This window comes from Balaenoptera ricei, chromosome 3 (assembly GCF_028023285.1).
Source record: "Balaenoptera ricei isolate mBalRic1 chromosome 3, mBalRic1.hap2, whole genome shotgun sequence".
Classification (NCBI taxonomy): domain Eukaryota; kingdom Metazoa; phylum Chordata; class Mammalia; order Artiodactyla; family Balaenopteridae; genus Balaenoptera; species Balaenoptera ricei.
The window spans coordinates 99,078,598-99,101,631 of NC_082641.1; the positions used below are offsets into that span (position 1 = coordinate 99,078,598).

The 23,034-nt window shown below is 44.6% G+C and overlaps 1 protein-coding gene across 1 annotated transcript in view; it reads left to right on the top strand.

Annotated features, from left to right (window-relative positions):
- Positions 1-23,034, top strand: part of LOC132362451 (protein FAM170A-like) — a 60,540-nt gene that overhangs the window by 32,022 nt on the left and 5,484 nt on the right. Inside the window, 5 exon segments of the mRNA XM_059916934.1 lie at positions 10,070-11,506; positions 13,848-13,988; positions 14,786-15,415; positions 15,418-15,547; positions 15,819-15,875. Coding sequence (XP_059772917.1) covers positions 11,437-11,506; positions 13,848-13,988; positions 14,786-15,415; positions 15,418-15,547; positions 15,819-15,825 — 978 coding nt within the window. The 5' untranslated portion in view covers positions 10,070-11,436 and the 3' untranslated portion in view covers positions 15,826-15,875.

Here is a 23,034-nt window from a genome sequence, read left to right on the forward strand (position 1 = left end):
TGTTGTGGAGCGCAAGCTCCAGACGCGCAGGCTCAGTAGTTGTGGCTCACGGGCCTAGTTGCTCCGTGGCATGTGGGATCCTCCCAGACCAGGGCTCGAACCCGTGTCCCCTGCATTGGCAGGCAGACCCCCAACCACTGCACCACCAGGGAAGCCCCTTGCTTTTTTATAATAGGTAATCTTAGCTATTCCCTGGGAATTAAAAAATATCCCTTTGAAACTGAGAGGCCAGAGCAGAAATGTAATTATTTCAATATGATATACAACTGAATTTAAAGCCAAATGCTCACATTTATATTCAAGAGGAATGTGTGTCTACTTACGCTGGTGTTGAGGGTCTGGGGGATGTGAAGACAAGCAAGTCCCAGGCCCTTTCTCTAAGAGCTAGGTATCTACTAAGGGAAATGGGGTGTAAGCTGTAATAATCTGTGCTGCGAGGGGAAACATACCATGTACTGCCCATCTGCCACAGACCAGGCATTGTGTCAAGTACTTTATACAGGGACATGGCAAGATGGGTGTATTAGCCCCATTTCTAGGTGAGGAAAGCAAGACTCAGAATAAGTTGTCCTGGGCCAAGAGCACTTTATGAATATGGCTGAGATTCAGACTCAGGTGGCTCTAATGAGAGACCTGCACTCTTTGCCCTAGGATTTACTGTTAATTAGGCAGGATCCATTTAATGGTTTAACGTATTAGGTATCCTTCATGGGATTTAAAGATTCACGAAATTAGCTCACGGAGTTGCGTAACGTTTTGAGATGACAATTTTTGACCTGGGGTATTTTGAGGAGTCTTGGGCAAATCAAATAATTTTCAGCTTTTTCAAAGGAATGTACAAAACAGAAAACTTTACCCATTTCTTGTGCTTTTATGTTGGTGGGGTGAGGCTTATGGATGGTCTTTGGTTGAGGGATAGAAGAGGTCTGGATAACCCAGACAGCTACATTACTTGGTAAGAAATAGTCGTTTTGAAGTATGACTTGGCTACTTTAAAGTGGCTGTATCAGCCCCGTAGCAGTTAGCAGTTTGATGCGGCTACCAAAAAGCCAGTCTTAAGAGTAATATCTCTGGTGGGGGAGGTAAGAACCCCACTCTACTTTGCCTTGGTCAGACCTTAGTTGGAATACTGCGTTAAGTTCTGGGGAATGTAGACTAAGATAAATATAAAGCAACTAGGACACATTCAGGAGAAAGTTTGGATCACAGTGGGGAAATGAAATCTGGACGTTTGGGGAAATAGGGCTTTGCAGCTGAAGAAAAGACTTGAAGGGCTGAGATAACAGTCTTCAAACATTAGAAGGATTGTCTTATGGAAGAGGAATGTTGATTTTTTTTCTCTGTGGCCCTAAAAGATGCAACCAGAAGCAACAGGCTCTGGGGAAGTGGATTTGTCCTTACAAGGAAGAATTTTTTGTTATATCTGCCTAAATATGTTTTATCTGCCTAAACATGTTGAGATTTTTTTTGTTGTTTTGAAAGTGGTGGATTCCCAGTCCCTGAAGGTCCTAGGACATGTGCCAAGTAATTACTTGGTGGAGCCATGGCAGAGGAAATTCAAAGGTACCACGGATTGGATTTCACAAGCATCAAAGTCCTTCCCAACCCTGAGCATCTCAGTACCTGTGGGCTGTCCTTCCGGGCTTTGCCTCCACCTTTGTCACTAGGGTTGGGGTATGTTTTGGGGAGATGGATAGATGGATGGGTGACGGGGACTAGGAAGAATGTACAATGGCAAAGCAGTTACTTGGTCCATTCAAATTTGGTCTGCCATTTAAAAATTTTGGCTTTCCTATGTACTCATTTGCTTGCCTTAAACTCTGGGCACCTGGAGGCCTTTGCTGTAACTGTTTGTGATCCTCAACATAGTACCCCATCTCATGCAATTGGGTTCTTATAAATGTTATTTGACAATGATTTTTATCAGGTATCAAGTATTGTCAGGCTCCAATAGTAAGCGAATCTAACTTCGCTGTATGTACAAACTGTAGGTTTGTAAAGCTTGTGGCTGCCTCCCCTCTCTGGGGAAAGACAGAACCTGTATTCTTTTCCAAATTTCAGTGAGATGGAAATTTCGGGACACCCAAGAGACGGAGAACCAGTCAAAGGGCTTCACACTTAAAAGTAGCCTTAAAAATTACCCATATGCTAGTTGCACTACTCCCAGCTCCCTGTCAGGTAGCAATCTTCAACTGTTTTGCAAGATCTCTAGCTCTTTTTATCCGATTAAGGACTGAAAGTGATTGACAGAAGGTTTTTGCTCATAGTCTACAGCTGAACTCTTGTGTCAACAGTAAATATTCCAGCAGAAGGAGTGGGGGTTTGATCATTTTACTGCTTTCTGCAGGGCAGACTCTGTGGGCTCATGGCAACATCTAATCTTCAGTGACCCCAGTTGTCACACCCAGGAGTCGGTTTCTCTCTAATCCTTTTCAGAGCTATGAACAGCAGGGAAACATGATTTATAGACCAAGAGACATTTTAATCATGGGATTTGTGAGCATTTCATATTCCCTTCCTCATTATGGATACACTGCCCATCCTTTGGAAGAGACACTAAGATGTTGGTCAGATCCTGTTAACCTCATTTACTTCCATGAATTCATGTCAAGTGTATTAGGTTCATGCAGGAGATTTTCAAAACCCTACCAAATGGGTTTAGAGGAAGATGGGGCTAACTTCAGATTACTTCTTTAGGCCAGAGGTTTTCCTAGGCACCAGTAATCATCTGATTCTGCTTTCTAAGGCTGCTTGCTTTACTTACAATTCATACGTAGAAGCTAAGTCCCTGATGGAAAGGTGTTCTTTACAGTTGTGGGTTTTACCTCAATCTCTGGGCTCCTTTAAAAATAAACTTCGAATATTCTTCTCAACCCTAGTTATTTGAACTCTCTGAGTCTCAGCTCAGTTTATTAACATTATTAATTTGCAGTGGATCTGTATGTCTTATGTCCTTAATACATTGCTTCACACAGGGACACCAGCTCAGGAAGATTTCGTCTGTTGCAAATTTATGAGGAAGTTGAATATTTATTTTTGGTACTTTTTCACCACCTCCCCAACATCTACCTCCTGACCAGATACCATTTCTTCTTTTTCCTGTCTCTACCTTTCCAATCCCATTCAAAAATGGCCCAATCCTCAGCCTGTTCTCCCCTAGTCCTTGCTAAAACAATGGCTGATGATGGTTTAAATTAAGGCACCACTTCTCATGAGGTTCCTTGTATTTTAATAAAAATCTTTGAAGGGTAAATATTCAAAGTACTGCTTCTCTATGGTTAAATTTTAGGCAGTGTAAAAAACAGTTTTAGATGGAGATGAAGGGAGTTGGGTGGATTACACAGGACATGGGATGAACAGGGCTGTCACTTTTGTTCAGTTACATGAACATGGTGACAGGCAAGCATAAATGCAGAGATGGCATTTCTATGCTGGTATGGGGAAAAAGAAGAGAGGCCACTGGTCAGGACATTGTTTGGCCTAGGGAGGAAGAAGATCCAGTACTTTGGCAATTTATTTAAGCTTTTGTTTTTTTGCGGGATAGGGGAGCAAGTAGGGGAGCTCATACTTGAAGCCGAATCCGGCATCTGTACCCTAACACCGAATTAAATCTCAAGACAGAGTTTTGGGTGAAGTAGAAAAGAATAGCTTTATTGCTTTGCCAGGCAAGGGGGGCTAGAGCAGGCAATTGCCCTCAAAACTCTGTGTCCCTGACCTGGAGAGGGTTGTGAGGAGTTTTATAGTAATCGTTCAGAGAGGAAGGCGTGATCAGCTCATGGACATTCCTCTGATTGGTTGGTGGTGAGGTAAGTGGGAGTCAGCATCATCAACCTTACGGTTCCAAGTGGTTCTGGGGTTTGTGTGTTTGTGGGTAGCACACCGTTAACTTCTCCCCCCTGGTGGGGCTTTCAGTATCTGCAGAACAGCTCAAAGATATTGTTATGTGTATCCCTTGAGGGGGCACCAGGACCCTGCCCCAGGGCTGCAGTATTGTTTCTTTTGACTATTCCTCCCTTGTCTGCATCCCCTCCCTTCCCTAATCAGCAACTGTTTGAACCTTCTCGTTGGAACTCAGGGAAGGTCATGGAGGCTGAATGAAGCCTATTTCCTGTAATCAAGAAATGGGGGACACTGATATAGGCTTTTGTGCTCAGGAGCCCCACAGGGTCCTGCTAGGGATCATACTCAGTGCAAGGAGATGTGGAAAACCCAGAGATAAGGAATCTTGGCCTCTGCTTTACAAGGGATCCTACTCTATGTTGTGGGGGAAATCAGGCACATTCATTAAGAGTCTGCCCGAGTGGAGAATGGGAAAAGAGTTATCACAGAGGTACAACTAGCATGCTGGGAAAATGCTGGGTCCATTCTCACTGGGATATCTGGAAGGGCTTCCTGTAGAAAGTGGGATTTTAATTGAACTTTGAAAAATTATACTTTTGAAAGAAATGACTTGAGTAAGCGCCTGTCCTCTGATGGAGGGAGGGAAGTCTGGCCTAGTTGAGTGGAGGCGAGAAGGTGAGTGTTATGCTTAGTCTGGAAAACTCAGCAGGGTCTTCAGTCCTAGGGCTTTGAATGTTCGGTTGAATATTTTAGGTTTTATTCTTCTCGCATTGGGAAGCCATTTAAGATTTGAGCAGGGGAATAAGATTCTTAAAGAAAATAACTATGACCAGGATGAATTGAAGGGAGGGAGGAACGACATACTCATTTGTCTACAATTTGGGGAAGAGAGGAAGATTATCTCTAATTCATTAGATGTGCATTGTATCAGCGGGAGCAAAATAAGCAGCATATCTTGATACATAAATCCTCCTCCCATATATGCATTCTTTTTCACCAGGGAGCAAGTATTTGGCAGCCAAGTTATCTTTAAAGTAATAATAAGAAAGCTATTTGGAATAAGTGTTTCAGAACCATTTGTTACTTTGCACAGACCTATGAGCAAATAGGATTGAGCTAAAGCATTTACAGTGGTATGTGGTTCTGCAGGGGCTGCCACACTATTATATATACTTTTATCTTGGCTAAACTCTAGCTGTTGCCACTGCTATTACTCAAAGAACTGAAGTGTCAACAAGCTAATCAAAATAGCAAAGTGGGAGTCAAGAGTTTTTCCGCCTGTTTCTTAGGTCTTAGGAAGACCTTAGGAACAGTCTTAGGAAGATTGTTTCCTTTTTATTCCCTATATTCAGAACATAAAAGCCTCCCAGACATCTAATCTTTACTAGGTCAGACATTTCAAAAGGCAGTGGGATTATTTTCCAGTTGCTTTTCAGTTTAAGGCAAGTGTTTTAGGGGCTTCCAAAGCCTCCCTCCTGAATCAATTTATGAAAAAAAAAAAAAATGAAGTAAAGGCATTATTAACCCAACTACATTGTCTTGGTATAAAAGTCCTAACATAGCATAGTGGGAAAAGGTTCTGAATCATGACCTAAGTGATCTGAGTTCTAGACCCAGTTTTGTGAATGCATAGCTTGATGGTTTTGTCAAGTGTCATATTTAACAGGGAGGGATTAGAATTTTTCTGTATGGTTTCTGTACTATTCAGTAGTATTGTTCACAATTATTTTTGCCTAAGGAGTCTAGAAAATGGAGAGACACATGATAATGTTGCAGGAAGAGGGACCTCTTCCAGGGCCCAAGAGTGGGCTCTTGTCTACCACTCAGAAATGAATTTTCTGAGGAGACACACGTGCTGACAATGCAAGAGACTTTATTAGGAAGGGGTGTCCGGGCGGAGAGCAGCAGGGTAAGGGAACCCAGGAGAACTGCTCTGCCATGTGGCTCACAGTCTCAGGTTTTATGATAATGGGGTTAGTTTCCGGGTTGTCTCTGGCCGATCATTCTGCCTCAGGATCCTTTCTGGTGGTGCACACATTGCTCAGCTAAGATAGGTTCCAGCGAGAAGGATTCTGGGAGGTTGGTAGGACATATGGACTGGAGTCTCCTCTCTCCTTTTGACCTTTCCTGAATTCTTTCGGTTGGTTGTAGTTTGTTAGTTCCGCGTTCCTTACCAGGACCTCCTGTTGTAAGATAACTCGTGCAAGTGGTTACTATCGGGCCTGGTCAGGGCAGGCGGTTTTGGGCAGTGGTTTCCCTAAAAATAAGATAGTGGTCAACAATTTTGGGTGGAAGTGATGTGTGTTACTTTTGGGCCAGAACTCACACTGCCAGTGTGAGGCTCCAGAATTCTTTCTCTCTACAAAGATGACTGAGAGAGGTGGCTTCGTCAAGCTGGGGGCAGGAATAAGGAGAGCAGAACGCCTAGCCAGCCCATGTGCAGCCCATGCACAAGGAGCGGGAAATGAACCTTTGTTGTTTTAAACCCCTGAGATTTGGAGGAATTATTTGTTACAATAAAATGTCAAGCTTATTCTTGATTGATATGGTCTTCAAAGAGTATCACTGGGATGCATAGGGAAAGCCCCATGGATATGGAAGATCCTTCTTTTTCCTAAATTAAAGTTTAAGTTTTCTATACATAAATGTCAAAGCTGCTTTGAGGGGAATTGTTTCCTATCATTGGAAATACTGAAATATAGACTGGGCAACCTCTTGAAGGCAGTGCTGTAGAAATTGAAGGTAGTTGTGTGATATAATAGGAAATAGATATTTGGTCTTCAATGTTTCTGGCACAAAGCTCCTAAAACCCTTGGAATTTCCTAAGTGCTGAGAGCAATAAAGGTGTCTAAGGACGGAGGCTGGTTGCTAGTGGAGCCAACCAAGTGATTAGAGGGTTGGAACTTTCATTCCCACCCCTCTGAAGAGGTCAGAGGGGCTGGAGGTTGAATCATTCACCAAAGGCAAATGATTTAATCAATCATGCTTATGTTAATAAGCCTCCATAAAAACCCAAAAGGAGGGGGTTTGGATTTCTTCTGAGTCAGTGAACATGTGGAGATATGAGGAGAGTGGCATGCTCAAGAGACCATGAAAGATTTAGACACTTTCCCTATGCCTTACCTTATGCATCTCTTCCATCTGGCTATTCCTGAGTCTATATATATATATATAAAACTTGTAATATGTAGTAAGTAAAATGGTTATCTAGTAAGTAAAATGTTTCTCTGAGTTCTGTGAACCCGCTTTGTGTGAATGGATTAATCAAGCCGAAAGCAACATCTGGTTGGTCAGAAGCAAGGATGGAAACCTGCATTATTTGCTACTGGTGTCTGAATGTGTGTGTGTGTGTGTGTGTGTGGTAGGAGCAGTCTTGTAGGACTGAGCCCTTAATCTGTGGAATCTGACGCTATCTTTGTGTAAATAGTGTCAGAATTGAGCTGCATTTGTACAACACTCAGGTGGTGTCTGATAATTGCTTGGTGATACGGGGAACCCCCTGTCCCTCCACATTGGACTTGGTACTACAGCTGACTCTTGAACAACGTGGGTTTGAACTGCGTGGGTACACTTATGGGTGGATTTATTTCAGTAAATACACATCCTTAGATTCAACCAAATGTAAATCAAAATTTCTATCCATGGTTGGTTAAGTCTGCGTATGCAAAACTTGTGGATAAGGAGGGCTGACTATATTATGCCATTGTACATAAGGGACTTGAGCATCCGTGGATTTTGGTGTCTGCAGGGGCTCCTGGAACCAATCCCCTGAGGTTACTGAGAAACGGCTATAGAATCTTAGGTTGGAACAGAGAAGTTCATGGTCCATTTGAGGTTAAAAGTATTCAGAGTTACAGCTCCTGAGGGTAACTGTTGCGCCTCACCTTTGTGCAGCTTGTATGGTTTATGAAGTGTTTTCTCCAGTGTTAACTTACTTGCTCTTCCGTGGATAGCAAAATGTTTATTCACTGTACCTTTCATAATGACTTCACAGGTGCTAAGAAAAATTTGTTTGGAGAAGCAAGCTAATTTTTTACCTGAATCCCATAGCTATTCTGATAGATGAGTGGTGATATCTCATTATGGTTTTCATTTTCATTTTTCTAATGGCTAGTGATATGAAACATCATTTCATGTGCTTATTTGCGATTTGTATATCCTTTTCAGTGAAGCATTTCTTCATATCTCTTGTCCATTTTCTAATCAAATTGTTTATTTTCTTACTGTTGAGTTTGAGCATTCTTTATATGTTATAGACTTACTTCTTTGTTGGCTATGTAGTTTGTAAATATTTTCTCCCAGTCTCTAGCTTGACTTCTTATACTCTTAAAAGAATCTTTCACGTAGCAAATGATTTTAGTTTTGATAATGTCTAGTTTACCTATTTTTCCTTTTATGGTTCATCTCTTTCCTGGTTTATTGCAATAGGCCCACTGTTCTCTCTGATTCTGACCTTGCCTCCCAAAAGTCTGTTCTTAACAAAGCAATTAGAGTGATCCTTTAACATGTAATTTCTCATTTAAAACTCTCCAAGCTTCCCATGTCACTCAGAGTAAAAGCCAAAGTTTTATCAGTAGCCTATAAAACCCTATATAATTTGGTTCCTCATTATCCCTCTGACTTCCCCTCTTACCACTCTCTCCCTCCCTCAGCCACACTGGCTTTCTTCCTGGTATTCAAACAGGCCAGGCAACTCCTGACCCAGACTCCAGTCTCTTTTTGCCTAAAAAATGTAACCTTGGCTCTAAGCTCCCTTATTGCCCTCAGGTACTACTGAGATGAGGCCCTTTTAGTGAAGCCTTCCATGATCTCCCATTCAGCATAGAAATTGCCCTATTTCCTATAGTCCCATATCCAGTTGCTTGTTTTATTTTTCATCATGGTACTTGCAAATATCTAACCTACTAGGTATTTTACTTATTTAAAAAAAATTGTCTATCTTCTCCTCTAGAATTAAGCTCCTTGAGAGAAACTCTTTGCATCTCTTTTGTTCTTAAATGTTCAAGTACAGAATCTAGAGAGCCTGGCACATAGTAGGGGCTAAATAACGGTTTATATAATGAAGAATGGACAGAGAAATGAAGGAATGACAAAAGTATGTCCCAACCTAGCTGGGGCTTGCTGTGATGAACCCATTGATTCTAGGTTGGAGAACCTGAGCTGGTACGTTTGGAATCATCTTTCCTTTTCTGAGGAGAGGTTCATTTCTTTCAGAAATTCAGGGTCTAAGAAAGATGCCTTAAGTATCATCCTCCTTGGAATGACGGCATTAGAACTTCTAATGAAAGTTCAGCTCCTAAGGAAGTGGTGATTATCACCGGTTGTTAATACTCTTTGTTGAATGGTTGGTGAGGAGCATTGTGGTTCCTCATCATTATGGATGGAGGGACCAAGCTGACAGTACCTGAGCTCACTGATCAATCTTAACTTCATTAAAAACCGGACAACTTTTTGTACTTACTGTTGCAAAGCAATAGGAAGGTACACAGCATCACTTATAAAATAATCTTGTAGTAACATGAAATCGAATCTAAATCTAATTAATTCTCTAGCTATAACTACCTGTTTATAAGGAAATAGAGGTAATAGGGAACATCTTAAATGACATCACAGGGATACAATCAACAGACTCCTGTGGAAAATTCTACAGGATAAATTACTTAGTTTCTTCAATAAATCGGTGCCAAATCAAAGGGAGGGAGAACTGTTGTAGACTAAAAGACACATGGACATATTGCAAGGCGTGGACCTTCTTTAGATCTTGATTTCAATAGATCATGTATAAAAAAGACATTTAAACACATTTGGAGGCAATTGAGTATGGCTTAGTTATTGTGGTAAGAAGAAATGATGATTAAATTTGTTGGGTGAGATAATGATGTTATGTTAGAAACAAGTTTTTATCTGTTGGAGGTAAATACTGTGGCATGTAAGGAGAAATGACATAATGTCTGAGATTTACAATAAAAAACAGCACTTCCCCCACCCTCCCCAAACTCCTAAACCAAAATAAATACACAAAGAACTGAAAGTGTGCAAGTGAGTGAGTGTGTTTGTGTGTGTGTGTGTGTGTAGCAGAAGAAGAATGGCAGACTTTTGATAATTGTTGAAACTGGGTGATGGGTAAATGGTGCTGCATTCCTTTTATATCATTCTCTTTACTTTGTGTATGTTTGAAAATTTCTACCACAAAAAAATTAAAAAATCTTCCTTGCCCCTTCTTTTCTAGGGATTTTCCAAGAAGCAGGAAGATTGAATCTCATCAGCAAACCCTCACAAGGCTGAAGTTGTCCTCTCTTCACTCTCTTGCTGCCTGAAACCTTAAGTCATTCTGCAGTGCCCTTTCAAATTGGGACCCGCCTCAGTCCATGTGGTATTTCTAATGAAAGCAGTGACTTCTGGGAGGCTACCTCATCCCGTGCACCAATCTTCCCACTGGATCCTGGCCACTACCTCAAAATGAGGTGTCTCTAATTCTAGAGTGGAATCAGGAGGATCCAGATGCATTGCCACTTATGACTGGTATAAATTACAGCCCACAAGCAGAGGTGTGCAAGAAATAGTACGAAAAATTTTTTTATAACTCCATGTAATTTGTATTTTAAGCCTTGATCCTGCTGGTGTCCTGTTTGGATTTCCGCCATCCCTATTTGAAAGTCATACAGGGCCAAGGTTTTGAGGGAGTGGGTGGAAGCATGATCATTGTTGACTGGAGCCCACAGTTGTAAGTGTAGATGCCCATCAGCTCGGGGGCCATGCCTCCTTTACTTTTCGTGGCTCCGGTGCCATGCGTGGGACAGGTTGCCATGATTCTGCTTGTATGCACACTATAGCCATCTCCTTTTAGAATTTTTGCTCCATTTACCCCTCCAGCCACACTTGAGAGGCCTTTGCTCCTCCAGGATTTACAGACATCTCTCTCTGACTTAATTAGCACATTTCAACACTCCAGTAGGGAAACAAGACAGTACCTAATTTCAAACACCTGCTTCTGTTATGTTTCTGCTCAAGTATCCTCTCTTTTCCATGGAGTTTGCGATTTTAGAAATAAAAGCCAAGATGATCAGCATGCTATTTCTGCTATGCCCTGCCGGGCTCTTCCACTGGCCAGTGAACATAGGGTCTGCTACCCACTTGAATGCAGAAGGGAAAGGGTGAAATAAAGGAAGAAAAGGAAAAAAATGAACAGGAACAGATTAACATCTCAAAGTATCCTGCCACATTTGAAAGATGTGAGAGTTGAATTCATGGGAAAGGTTCTGCTGGGAAAAAGGAGTTGTTCTTGAAAATGGGGTCTGTGCTGTTGCAGAGACTGTTGAACCTAGGTCCACGGAATGCTCTGATGTCATCATTGAGGTTAGAGAATTCTGCTGTAGGCCTGGCAACCTTTTGAAACTTAACAGCCCTGGTGAGCACTAGGCAGTACTGCTTGTTCACTAAGTGGTCCAAGTTCTTCAGCCATTTAGGAGACTTGACTATTTTTATTTGTATTGAATCATTTCAACGGATTTCCCAAAAGCCAAGAAGGGCCAACCTGTAGGAAAGAGGAGGAGTTGGACGTGAGGCATCTTCTAAGGGAATCTTCCAGTTGGTACGATGAGACGGCGACAAAAGAGGAAACATCTGGAAAGTGAAGAGTCCCAGGAAACTGCGGAGAAGGGAGGAGGTATGTGGGGGGCAACTTGTCTGGGGCACATGGGTTTCTGCCAAACTGAGCCTTCTCTAGGAAGGGGGGGACTGAGAACGCGTCACCTGTGAAGCAGGGTGCGAGAGACCTTGTCTCACTGATGCTGCTGTATCCACACGGAGGGTCCCTGTGGTGTGAGACGGCACAGAACGGCCAGGTGCCCCTGGGAGATGGGAGGTCAGCTCCGCTGGTCTGAGGACCCTCTCCTGGGGCTGCCGGGCCTGGAGCTTTGTCGGACTCACAGCAGGCTGCATCCTGCTTGCACAGACCTAGAGGTGCAGCTTTTCTCAGTCCCCGAGTTCTCTCTTATTCTCTTTGATCTTCCCCTGGGGTCATGAGGTGGGGGGTGTGAAGGATGCAAGGATGCTGAGAGAGACCCATGAGCTGCTTGGCCCCTTTTACCAAAGTGGAAAGAGAAGCCCCATGAGTTGAAGGCCTTGTTGAAAAGTATCCTGAGAAGTGGAATGCAGTTTGAAAGGAGATTGTTTGTCTAGGGATGGTGTCATTGAAGGCAAGGAGGTTTCATTCCTTCGACAGGAAGAATTTCCCAAAGGAGATCAAGGGAAGGGAAGGGCTTTCCAGAGACTGAGACCGCATGGGCGGGGGTGAGAGATGTCCTCAGGGTCCTGCGGGGAGCTTTGAGAGCCACGGGCCACGTGGTGCCTGCGTGCCTTAAATGTAGGCGAGTAGCTTGCCCTGGGAGAGGGGTGGTCACGTGAGGAAGTGGGGCAGAGTGGAGCCTACCCCAGAGTTCCACCTGGAGGCCTCTGCCCCAGATTAGAGCCCAGTAGCTCCTACCAGGCCCAGGGCCCTGGAGACTAGGATGGGCCCTGGGAGTGGAGGTCTAGACAGCAGGCAGATTTTCAGGCAGTGGCTGGGACAGGCTGGGGAAGGCAATGACTGCCCCTGCCCTGACCATTCAGAATATTTTTCTCTATTTTGCCGTGTGTGTGTGTGTGTGTGTGTGTGTGTGTGTGCGGTAGTGGAGAGAAGAGCGGGATGAATGGGGGTAGAGTGCTCATCAGATATAAAGTCTGCATGGTAAAGTTCTTGTCACCCTGCATGGACCTGGGTGACACTCGGTGTATGTAAGAGTGTATACAGAATTCTTGTTAGGGGTGTTTTATGAGACAGTAACTCATACACCATGTACACTCTGATACAGCAAATATATCACACACCCCACATTTAACTTCCTTATTAAACCACACACAGCACATGTAGGTATATACACGCATCACTCCTGTACTACGTTCTCATACAACCCACCTGTGTCACAATCCTCTCCTCCAACACCAAACGCTGGAGATGAGATATGTATATAGACACACACACTATATATATATGACACACACTATATATATATGTATCTCCTCAACTCTCGAAAAGACAGCTAACTTCAGCTATCTCTAAATACCTCTGTAAGAACCAGTCACATGTCATACACACCACACTTATAACACAGTCTTTAGTGATGCCAGACCCGCTTTGTACAAACCACAGTAAAGCACAGTCTCACTAACCCATGTCAGGGTTGCCAGATAAAATATGGGCTGTCCAGTTAAATTTGAATTCCAGATAAACAACAAGTAATTTTTCAGTATGAGTATGTCCCAAATATTGTATGGGCCATACTTACACGAAAAATAAGTAAGACCAAATACTGCATGGGAATACTTACCCTACAAAATTATTCTGGGTTTATCTGAAATTGAACTTTAACCGGGTGCCCTGTATTTTTGTTTGCTAAGTCTGGCAACCCTTATATACTTACCGCCAGCTGATGTGTTATATATTTATTGTATTGTTGTTTAGTGTTTGTCTTCCTCTACTAGAATGTGCAGCATTACCAGAGACTAGAACAATGGAAGAGTGCCAGATACATAGGAGTAGCTGCTTACTGAACCTTGGTGACTGAATGAATGAAAACACACCATAAATACAAGCCACACCGTGTGATGAGGAAAAGTTACATGTCCCAGAATTCCTGACTTGTGAACAGAAATCATGCACACAGAGGCCACAGATACAGATACACACATCTGCACTGTGCTCCCCACGCCAACCCCACACTTACCACAGACTTAACTGATACACATCAGTCACTCTTCACACATACTCACAGTCACCACCTAGGCCCACATCACCCACAAGACACTGACAGAATAAGTATTGATTTTAATTAAATACTGGAGTATCCACTGGGAACCACACTCTCAACTGTGTGTATTCACTGCACCTGACACATGTCAGACCGTCAGTAAATATTTGTGGACAGAGGATTGAGGAACCCACCCTGAGCCTTTCATTCCTCCCTCAGGAATCTCGAAGTCACAAGAGGATCCCGCTCGGCTTGGATCCCCTGTGGTGGCCCAAGGCTGCAGCCCAGGGGCAGGGGAGGTCTCCTCTGCCTCTGAATACTTCTCCTGTGCTTCTTCTCCACGCAAGCTCATCCGCGGTGGTAAGGGCGCGGGGCTCCTCAGGTGAGGGGCTGCTTGGCTGGGAGGCAGGAGGCACACAGATCCCAGGGAGGCTGAGAGGAAACCCAGGGTCATCAGAGGCGCTGAGGGCTCTGTGGAGGAGCCTGAGCAGGATGGCTGAGCTGTACGAGGGCGTGGATCTCAGCTGAGTCTGGGGGCGTGTGAATCCTGGTACCACCATGGTGGGGAAGTTAAGGAGCAGGGGCCGGAAAGGTCTGGGCTTGAGGTGGAGGGCAGAGGGACCAGATTAAGCATCTTCAGAGGAAAATGTAGGGTTTGCCTTTGCCTTTGCTTCCAGAGAAGGACAGAGTTCTTCATCATAGACCTCCAGCCTGAGAGCAGGACCATCCAGCTGAGGTCCACCCAGCTCACACATACATCCGCTCTCCAGGCACAGCCATTCTCAGTGCACACGTAAACCCCAAGCACGTGATCCACAGTGCTCCTCTCCTACACCCCCATTCCACAAGTAATGCACCACCGATATTCCCAAACTCACACTCCTCGTAGTACACGCATCCACCCGCATCCCTCACATACCACGCCCTCACCACCATACTCCACACCCCTGTATACAGACACCGCTCCAGTATCCCCCACACGCAGATGAAAAGCCCACAGATGACACCAGATACACCACTCCATCCTACGGCCAACAGACACCAAGCTCATAACACAGCTACGTCATGCAAATGTCCCTCTCTCATCTACCACACCTGCTCCCTCAGCTTCCAGCATGGCCCACGCATGTTATTATGTTTTTAATTTCCTTTCCCAGGAATCTGGAGATTACATCGAGACACTCCCCAGCCTAGAGCACCCCTAGCCCGGGTTCAGGAACAAGAGGAGACCGCTCCGCCACCACAGTGTGTCGCCTTCTCATCGCCTTCATTCAGTAAGACCTCTCTGTATACAAACAAAGAGGAAAGAGGCATGAAAATATACTACATGCGGGTGAAGACGATCAAGGGTGTAGCTGTCTCCTGGGAGACAGAGAAACCCTCGGGCTTGCTAGAAAAGCGGCCGAGGATAGAAGAAGTGACCCTTCCTGAGGATGTGCGGGTAGGCTCTCCCCGCTCTGCTGTGTCCACCAGAAACCGCCTGTCTGACAGTGAGCCCACTGGGGAGGAGAAAGAGTGTGAGGAAAGGGCAGAGCCATACAGCCCATCAGGGTCAGCTGCAGTCCAGGAGAGACCCAGGGCCAAGACACCGGACTGGCTGGTGACCATGGAGGCCGGCTTCAGGTGCATGGCCTGCTGCCGGGTGTTCCCCACCTTGGAGATCCTCCGGCAGCACGTGCGGTACGGCGTCCAGGAGGGCTTCAGCTGCCATGTCTTTCATCTCACCATGGCCCAGCTGATGGGCAATGTGGAATCCGAGAGCACCACCGAGGAGGAGGTGGAGGAGGAGGAGGAGAGGAGGAGGAGAAGCAAGGAGCAAAGGAGAATGAGGAGGAGCAGCCCACGGGGGAAGACCTCAGCCCGAGGAGACCGTGGAGCCAATGTCCAGGCTGCGTGTTTCATTCTCCGAAGGACAGGAAGTGAGCAGGGGCTGGGGCTGTGGAGGGAGCTGTACCTTCTCCGAGCCAGTCCCGTCTCTCCACCCCAGACTCATGCTTCCATAAGGGAGAGTTGGGGGCTTTAGCACCTCAGGGGGAACTGAAGGGGAGATAACCGGCTCCCGTGCTTCTGGCCCAGTCATGTAATAATAAAGTCATGACTGTAAGTGGGAATTTATCCTGAGCTTTTCAGCTTCCACAGGAAATTCTCTTTAGCTAAGAAGTGTTTTTCTCTCTTTTGATTTCCACACAGCAACTGAGATTCATGGGACAAGATCCTAGAAGACGGTGTGGACTTCTGTTGGAAGAGGTGAGGCTTGAGGCTGGCACAGTCTTCTGAGCCTATGTCACGAGGGCCCAGAGGAGTGTAAGGGAAGGGGCCGCAGAGATGTGCTGGTTTATCTAATGGCTCTGCAGTTGCATCAACTTGGGACACACCCAGCACTTCCAAAGGAATTGACCTCTGTTGACTTAAAGAAGAATGTGGAGCGTTTTTTTTTTTTTTTTTTTTTTTTTTTTTAATTTTATAGCTACTTTATTTATTTATTTATTTTTGGCTGTGTTGGGTCTTCAGTTCGTGCGAGGGCTTTCTCTAGTTGCGGCAAGCGGGGGCCACTCTTCATCGCGGTGCGCGGGCCTTTCACTATCGCGGCCCCTCCCGTTGCGGGGCACAGGCTCCAGATGCGCAGGCTCAGTAGTTGTGGCTCACGGGCCCAGCCGCTCCGTGGCATGTGGGATCTTCCCAGACCAGGGCTCGAACCCGTGTCCCCTGCATTAGCAGGCAGATTCTCAACCACTGCGCCACCAGGGAAGCCCTGTGGAGCGTTTTTTTTTTAAGCTTTTTTTTTTTTTTTTTTTTTTTTTTTTTTTTAAATTTTATTTATTTATTTATTTATTTATTTATTTATTTATTTATTTATGGCTGTGTTGGGTCTTCGTTTCTGTGCGAGGGCTTTCTCCAGTTGTGGCAAGTGGGGGCCACTCTTCATCGCAGTGCGCAGGCCTCTCACCATCGCGGCCCCTCTTGTTGCGGAGCACAGGCTCCAGATGCGCAGGCTCAGTAATTGTGGCTCACGGGCCCAGCCGCTCCGTGGCATGTGGGACCTTCCCAGACCAGGGCTCGAACCCGTGTCCCCCGCATTGACAGGCGGATTCTTAACCACTGCGTGTGGAGCGTTTTGACTAGGAGTTTTCTCAGGGTCTGCATGATGGACCTCAGCTCTAAGAGGACGTAACTGCCAGCAGCTCCTTCTCGGCAGAGAGAGCCAGGGGTGGTCTGAAGAGAGGACAGGGGGCCTCGCAGGACCAGAAGTTTGAGGTCTGAGAGCCTGTGGCCTGAGCTGAGATCTCACCCTGACCAGTGGACCTAGCCTTCTGGGACAAAGGGGAATGTGAAAGGGAGTCAGGTGGAAATGAGGTCCCCCGAGATATGGAAATGTTCCAGAACCTTCGTTGTGCGGAAGCTGATCTGGAGCCAAGCTCACTGTGGTGTGTGTGGCTCTGAGCTTTAAGGCAACGCTGGAGGGTAACCCCGACCAGCAGAGCTTATGGTGCTTCTTGTCTCTTCCTGTTCTGCCTCATTTGTTTTATCCCTTCCAGGGAGAAGAAAGGACCCTCGGGATAGTAGTAGCAGACAGAGTGCCAGTGGTCTGAAGGAGGATGAAGGGCCCAGCACTCAGTCTAACATCATATGACAGTATAAATATCATAGGCAATAAAGGGCATTTTCCAAACCTTTCCTGGATGTTTCATTTAATTACATTTATCTATCTATGCATCTATCTATCAGTCATCTACATCTGTATCTTTCAGGGTTCGTGAACAAGCTTTCACATAAGCACTAGAGATGTCCACCAGCACTTTCCAGAAGGAGGCCTGGAAATTGCTGGGGACTTCTCACAAATAGGGAATGGCCACAACCCTTGCCACACAGACTATGTGCGTGGCCCTCCTGACTTACTCCCACTCACTCTGTGAATTGCCCGAGGTCTGAGATGGGGGTGCTGGCTGGAGGCAATGATCACGTGCAGGCTGGATCTCCTCCAGATTCTGATTCTCTTCCTGGGCATGTCGTCCTCAAGCACAGTTTCCATGTCCCTGGCCACACTGATTTCTCCCCTTCAGTCCTTCCCTCCCTCCCTCTCCTGCCTCCTAGTGCAGAGAATACTTTTTACATTTGAGATGAGATTTATATTTTGTTCACAGAATTCTCACCTGTTCTACTGTGGCCTCCGTTTTTAACATTCCAAAGCTGAGAAGTTTCTTTTTTTCTCTCATTTCTGCTGAGTCTTTACCTTCCTAATGCAGTGAACTCAGAGTGCCTAGCTGACTGGATGGGGGAAAAAATCCAGGGAGCAAAGAGAAATAATAAAAAATATATCAGTTAATTTTTCATAGTGTTATCCAACTATATATTTTTAAAAATTAGGAATAATATTAGGAATATTCTCTTTATAAAAAACTGAATTATTGGGCTTCCCTGGTGGCGCAGTGGTTAAGAATCTGCCTGCAAATGCAGGGGACATGGGTTCGAGCCCTGGTCTGGGAAGATCCCACATGCCGCAGAGCAACTAAGCCCGTGCACCACAGCTACTGAGCCTGCGCTCTAGAGCCCCCATGCCACAACTACTGAGCCCCTGTGCCACAACTACTGAAGCCTGCATGCCTAGAGCTTGTGCTCTGCAACAAGAGAAGCCACTGCAATGGGAAGCCCGTGCACCACAGTGAAGAGTAGCCCCCGCTCACTGCAACTAGAGAATGCCCGCTAGCAGCAACAAAGACCCAAAGCAGCCAAAAATCAATAAATTAATTAAAAAAAACAATTATTTTAAAGGGTACAATGTATAAAAGTACAATAAAAGTCCCCCTTCATAACCCCCCAACCCCACTGTCACGACTACTTCCTTTTGTAGAGATTATTGATCACTAGCTGTCTGATTTCAAGACTTTTGGTCCATGAATTTACATATGTAGGTGCTTTATATGTGATTTATAGCTTTATAGAGATTTTTTATTTATAAATTATATCATACCATATCTATTCTAAAATTAACATTTTGATTGGAGATATTTTGATGTCTTTAATATAGAGATTTAGTATAAATCTTTGCTGTAGGTCTATCCCATTTTTTAGGCAAATGTTATTTACTTCTAGTGACAGATCATAATATAATTATTCCCCTATTGATGGACATTTCGAGAAAGATACTCTTTTTCTCCTGCAATTGCCTTGTGACTTTACCTGTAACCAGATTGTGTTTCTTCTAAGTATTTTTGATTTATAAATTGTATCATACCATATCTATTCTAAAATTAACATTTTGATTGGAGATCTTTTAATGTCTTTTAGATAGAGATTTAATATTAATATTTTAAATAGTCTCCCGTTTCCCTGTGGATTATTGACATTTCAAACTCTGCACTTCAATTTTTCCTCAATACCTGTAATTTTGTCATGGCTATTTCTCTACTTAAAGATGAGTAACTCTATGGTTGATTTCTTCATTTTTTCCCCATCTCTTTCCAAGGTACTGAATTTGATTGTGTCTTATGAATTAGTGAAAAATGCTAGTCCTTGAGTCAGGACATCGGGCCCTTCACCAAGTAACTCAACCTATCTGGGCTTCAGCTTCTGTATGTGTGATCAAGAGGCTTGGACTAGCTGACTTTTCAAATGCTGTGTTTCTTTGATTCACTCTAACTTACTGATCTGCTACTTAAGAAGAGGGTCTGTTCTCATAAAGTAAGAACAGTTTTTTTTAATCCTTGGGTTGGGCAGAGTTTAATTGGTCATACTCAGTTTGTTAGTTATATTTACTTTTACATATGCTTAACTCTAAATAATTTATATAGGTCTTGTGACTTTTTTTTTTTTTTTTTTTAATTGCTGACACAGCAAGAGGCTTTATTGGGAAGGAGCGCCCGGGCGGAGGGCAGCAGGGTTAGGGAACCCAGGCGGACTGCTCCGCCACGTGCCTCGCAGTCTCGGGCTTCCCGGTAATGCGGTTAGTTTCCGGGTTGCCTCCGGCCCATCACCTTGCTTGGCCTGTAGTCGGCCTCAGGGTCCTCCCGGGTGGCGCGCGCTTCTCTCAGCCAAGAAGGATTCCAGTGCGAAGGGCTCTGCGACGTTGGTCGTCTCCGCCGTCTTCTGGCCCCTCCCGAGTCCTGCTGGTTAGTTTTCCTCGGCAGCACCGTGTTCCGTGTCGGGACCTCCTGTTGTGAGACGCCTCAGGCAAGTGGTCATCGTCGTGCCGGGCCGAGGCGGGCGGTTTCGTTCCCTCACAGAATTACACGCAGCTTTTCGAGGACGGGGCTGCAAAGGGGAGGAGAAATGGGGCAACACCTGGGAGGGAAGTGGGCTAGGAGAGGGTCGTTGTCTTTTAAAGAGAAGAAATAAGACCATGTTTGTGTGGCGGTGGAAGGTTGCAGTGGAGAGGGGAGAGTTGCTGGTGTGTTAAGCACTGAGAGAGGAGATGGGGACCCGGGCCGGAGGTCCCTCTCCGGTACCAGAGGGAGAGGGGATGAGGCAGAGCGCAGAGGAGGGGGCGGGAGAGGGGCTGTGGGCTTCCCTCCAGTGGCTTCTGCCTCCTCTGTGCAGTAAAAGCTGGTCACCAGTAAGAGGCAGGGAAGGGGCAGGAGCTGGCGGTTTGAGGGGTGGTAGGACCGGAAGAGGCAGAAAACCCTGGAACAAGGGCAGGACTGAGGTGGGGTCATGACTGCCGCTTGGGCAGGAGAGAAACTCCACACAGGAGTGCGTACACCTGCTGCCTTTCCTCCAGCCACGGGCAGGACGCTCAAAGGGAGGAATATGCTGGTGTCTTGGCTGCTTTCTGCCTCAGGGGAATAGGCTCTCACAAGGGAAAATATCAAGAGCAGAGAGTAAAGCTAGAGCCAGACATTATTCCTCTTAGGCTGTCTGTAGTCAGATAGAAGTAGCCTGTCGTCTACCAGTCAGTCCATCAGTCAGTCAGTCAACAAACACTCATCTTACAGACACCTACTAAGCTCCAGGCACTGAGCGGTTGCTGGGGATAGTAAAATACTGTCTTTCTTACTAGACTAACTGTTATTTAATGTGGCTGGAGCTCCGTCAGTGAGGACACTCTGGAGAGGGAGCGAGTCTTTCCGCCCAAGGGGAGAGGGCAGAGGAGGATCCCCACCAAGAGCTGCCCACGCTGCTTTCCTGGTTGGACCCTCTCTGTTCCTTGAACACACCTCACGCTGTTCCCTCTGCCCAGGGCCCTCTGCCCTGGCTCTTTGCATGGCTGATGCCTTCGTTATCTCTCACGTCTTATCTCAAAACCCTCTAGGCCTCTACCTAGAGCACCTTTGGACTCTGCCTGGAAGGCTCCTCCCCCACTCACCTGTGGCTCCCTCCCGTGTGTCTGTTCTTTTTTCCACCTCAGCCTTACTGAGGTCTAGTTGACAAATAAAATCGTAAGATACTTAAAGCATACGTGCTGATTTGATATACGTATACATTGTGGAATGACTCCCCCAGTGAGTTAATTACCATATCCATCACCTCACATATTTACCTTTTCGGTGTGTGGGAGAACATTTAAGCTCTACTCTCAGCAAATTTCAATTACACTATACAGTGCTATTAACTAGAGTCACCATGTTTTACGTTAGATCCTCAGGCCTTATTCATCTCATAGCTGAAAATTTATACCCTTTTACTTTTACCAACCTCTCCCTATTTCCCCCACCACCAGCCACTGGCAACCACTTTTCCACTCTCGGTTTCTATGAGTTCGCCTTTGTTTTTTTTTTTTTTTTCTTTCCCCACACACGCACACTGTATTTTATTTTTACAAGAGATAAATAGACTGACACCAAGCATTGTAAATGGATGACCACAACAAAAGCAACAATGATTGCAATTACCAAACACGAAACACACTCATACTATGTCATAATATTGACATTCAGTCCAGTAATGCTCCACTGTAACAGCTCCTTTACTTTGCAGTGAAAATTGATTTCTATATTCTTTGCCTCTGAGTCCTTGTGGGATTTTTTTTATTAATTCAAACAGAAAGTCACAAAAATTATAATCATCCTCATCAGTTCACTTAGTCCGATGTAATTAATTTTCTTTTTCATCTTGATCTTTTGTTAGCACTTTCATGAGTTCATCAGTTTTTCATTAGAGTTCTGAAAATGCTTATTCATTCAGTTCAGCAGTACAGTTACCAGAAACCTGTACTTGTCAGAGTCTTTTCTATGAATTCCTTGGAGATGAAACCCTTTTATAGGAACATATTTGCAAAAGCATCAGAGTACACCCAGAAGTGTCTGTAACTGACAAAAGACTTAAAAAGGACCATGGTTAAAGATTTGATGAAAGTTCATAATAGTGCAATTGACAAGGAAATTTAGTGTTTTCTGAGATATACGTTTTAAAGTAATAACTAGAATTATGACTTATGACATTATACCAGAACATACAAGATTTTTAGAAATTTCACGTAATGTCTGAAACATTTATATTAACGTATTTCCATATAGTTAACCCAATGAAAGTTTAGTATTAGTTGTTTTGTTTGTTTGTTTATACTGCAGGTTCTTATTAGTCATCAATTTTATACAAATCAGTGTATACATGTCAATCCCAATCGCCCAATTCAGCACACCACCATCCCCACCCCACCGCAGTTTTCCCCCCTTGGTGTCCATATGTCTGTTCTCTACATCTGTGTCTCAACTTCTGCCCTGCAAACCGGCTCATCTGTACCATATTTCTAGGTTCCACATACATGCGTTAATATACGATATGTGCTTTTCTCTTTCTGACTTACTTCACTCTGTATGACAGTCTCTAGATCCCTCCACGTCTCAACAAATGACTCAACTTCGTTCCTTTTTATGGCTGAGTAATATTCCATTGTATATATGTACCACATCTTCTTCATCCATTCGCCCGTCGATGGGCATTTGGGTTGCTTCCATGATCTGGCTATTGTAAATAGTGCTGCAATGACCATTGGGGTGCATGCGTCTTTTTGAATTACGGTTTTCTCTGGGTATATGCCCAGTAGTGGGATTGCTGTGTCATATGGTAATTCTATTTTTAGTTTTTTAAGGAACCTCCATATTGTTCTCCATAGTGGCTGTATCAATTTACATTCCCACCAACAGTGCAAGAGGGTTCCCTTTTCTCCACACCCTCTGCAACATTTGTTGTTTGTAGATTTTCTGATGATACCCATTCTAACTGGTGTGAGGTGATACCTCATTGTAGTTTTGATTTGCATTTCTCTAATAATTAGTGATGTTGAGCATCTTTTCATGTGTTTCTTGGCCATCTGTATGTGTTCTTTGGAGAAATGTCTATTTAGGTCTTCTGCCCATTTTTGGATTGGGGTGTTTGTTTCTTTAGTATTGAGCTGAATGAGCTGTGTATATATTTTGCAGATTAATCCTTTGTCCATTGATTCGTTTGCAAATATTTTCTCCCTTTCTGA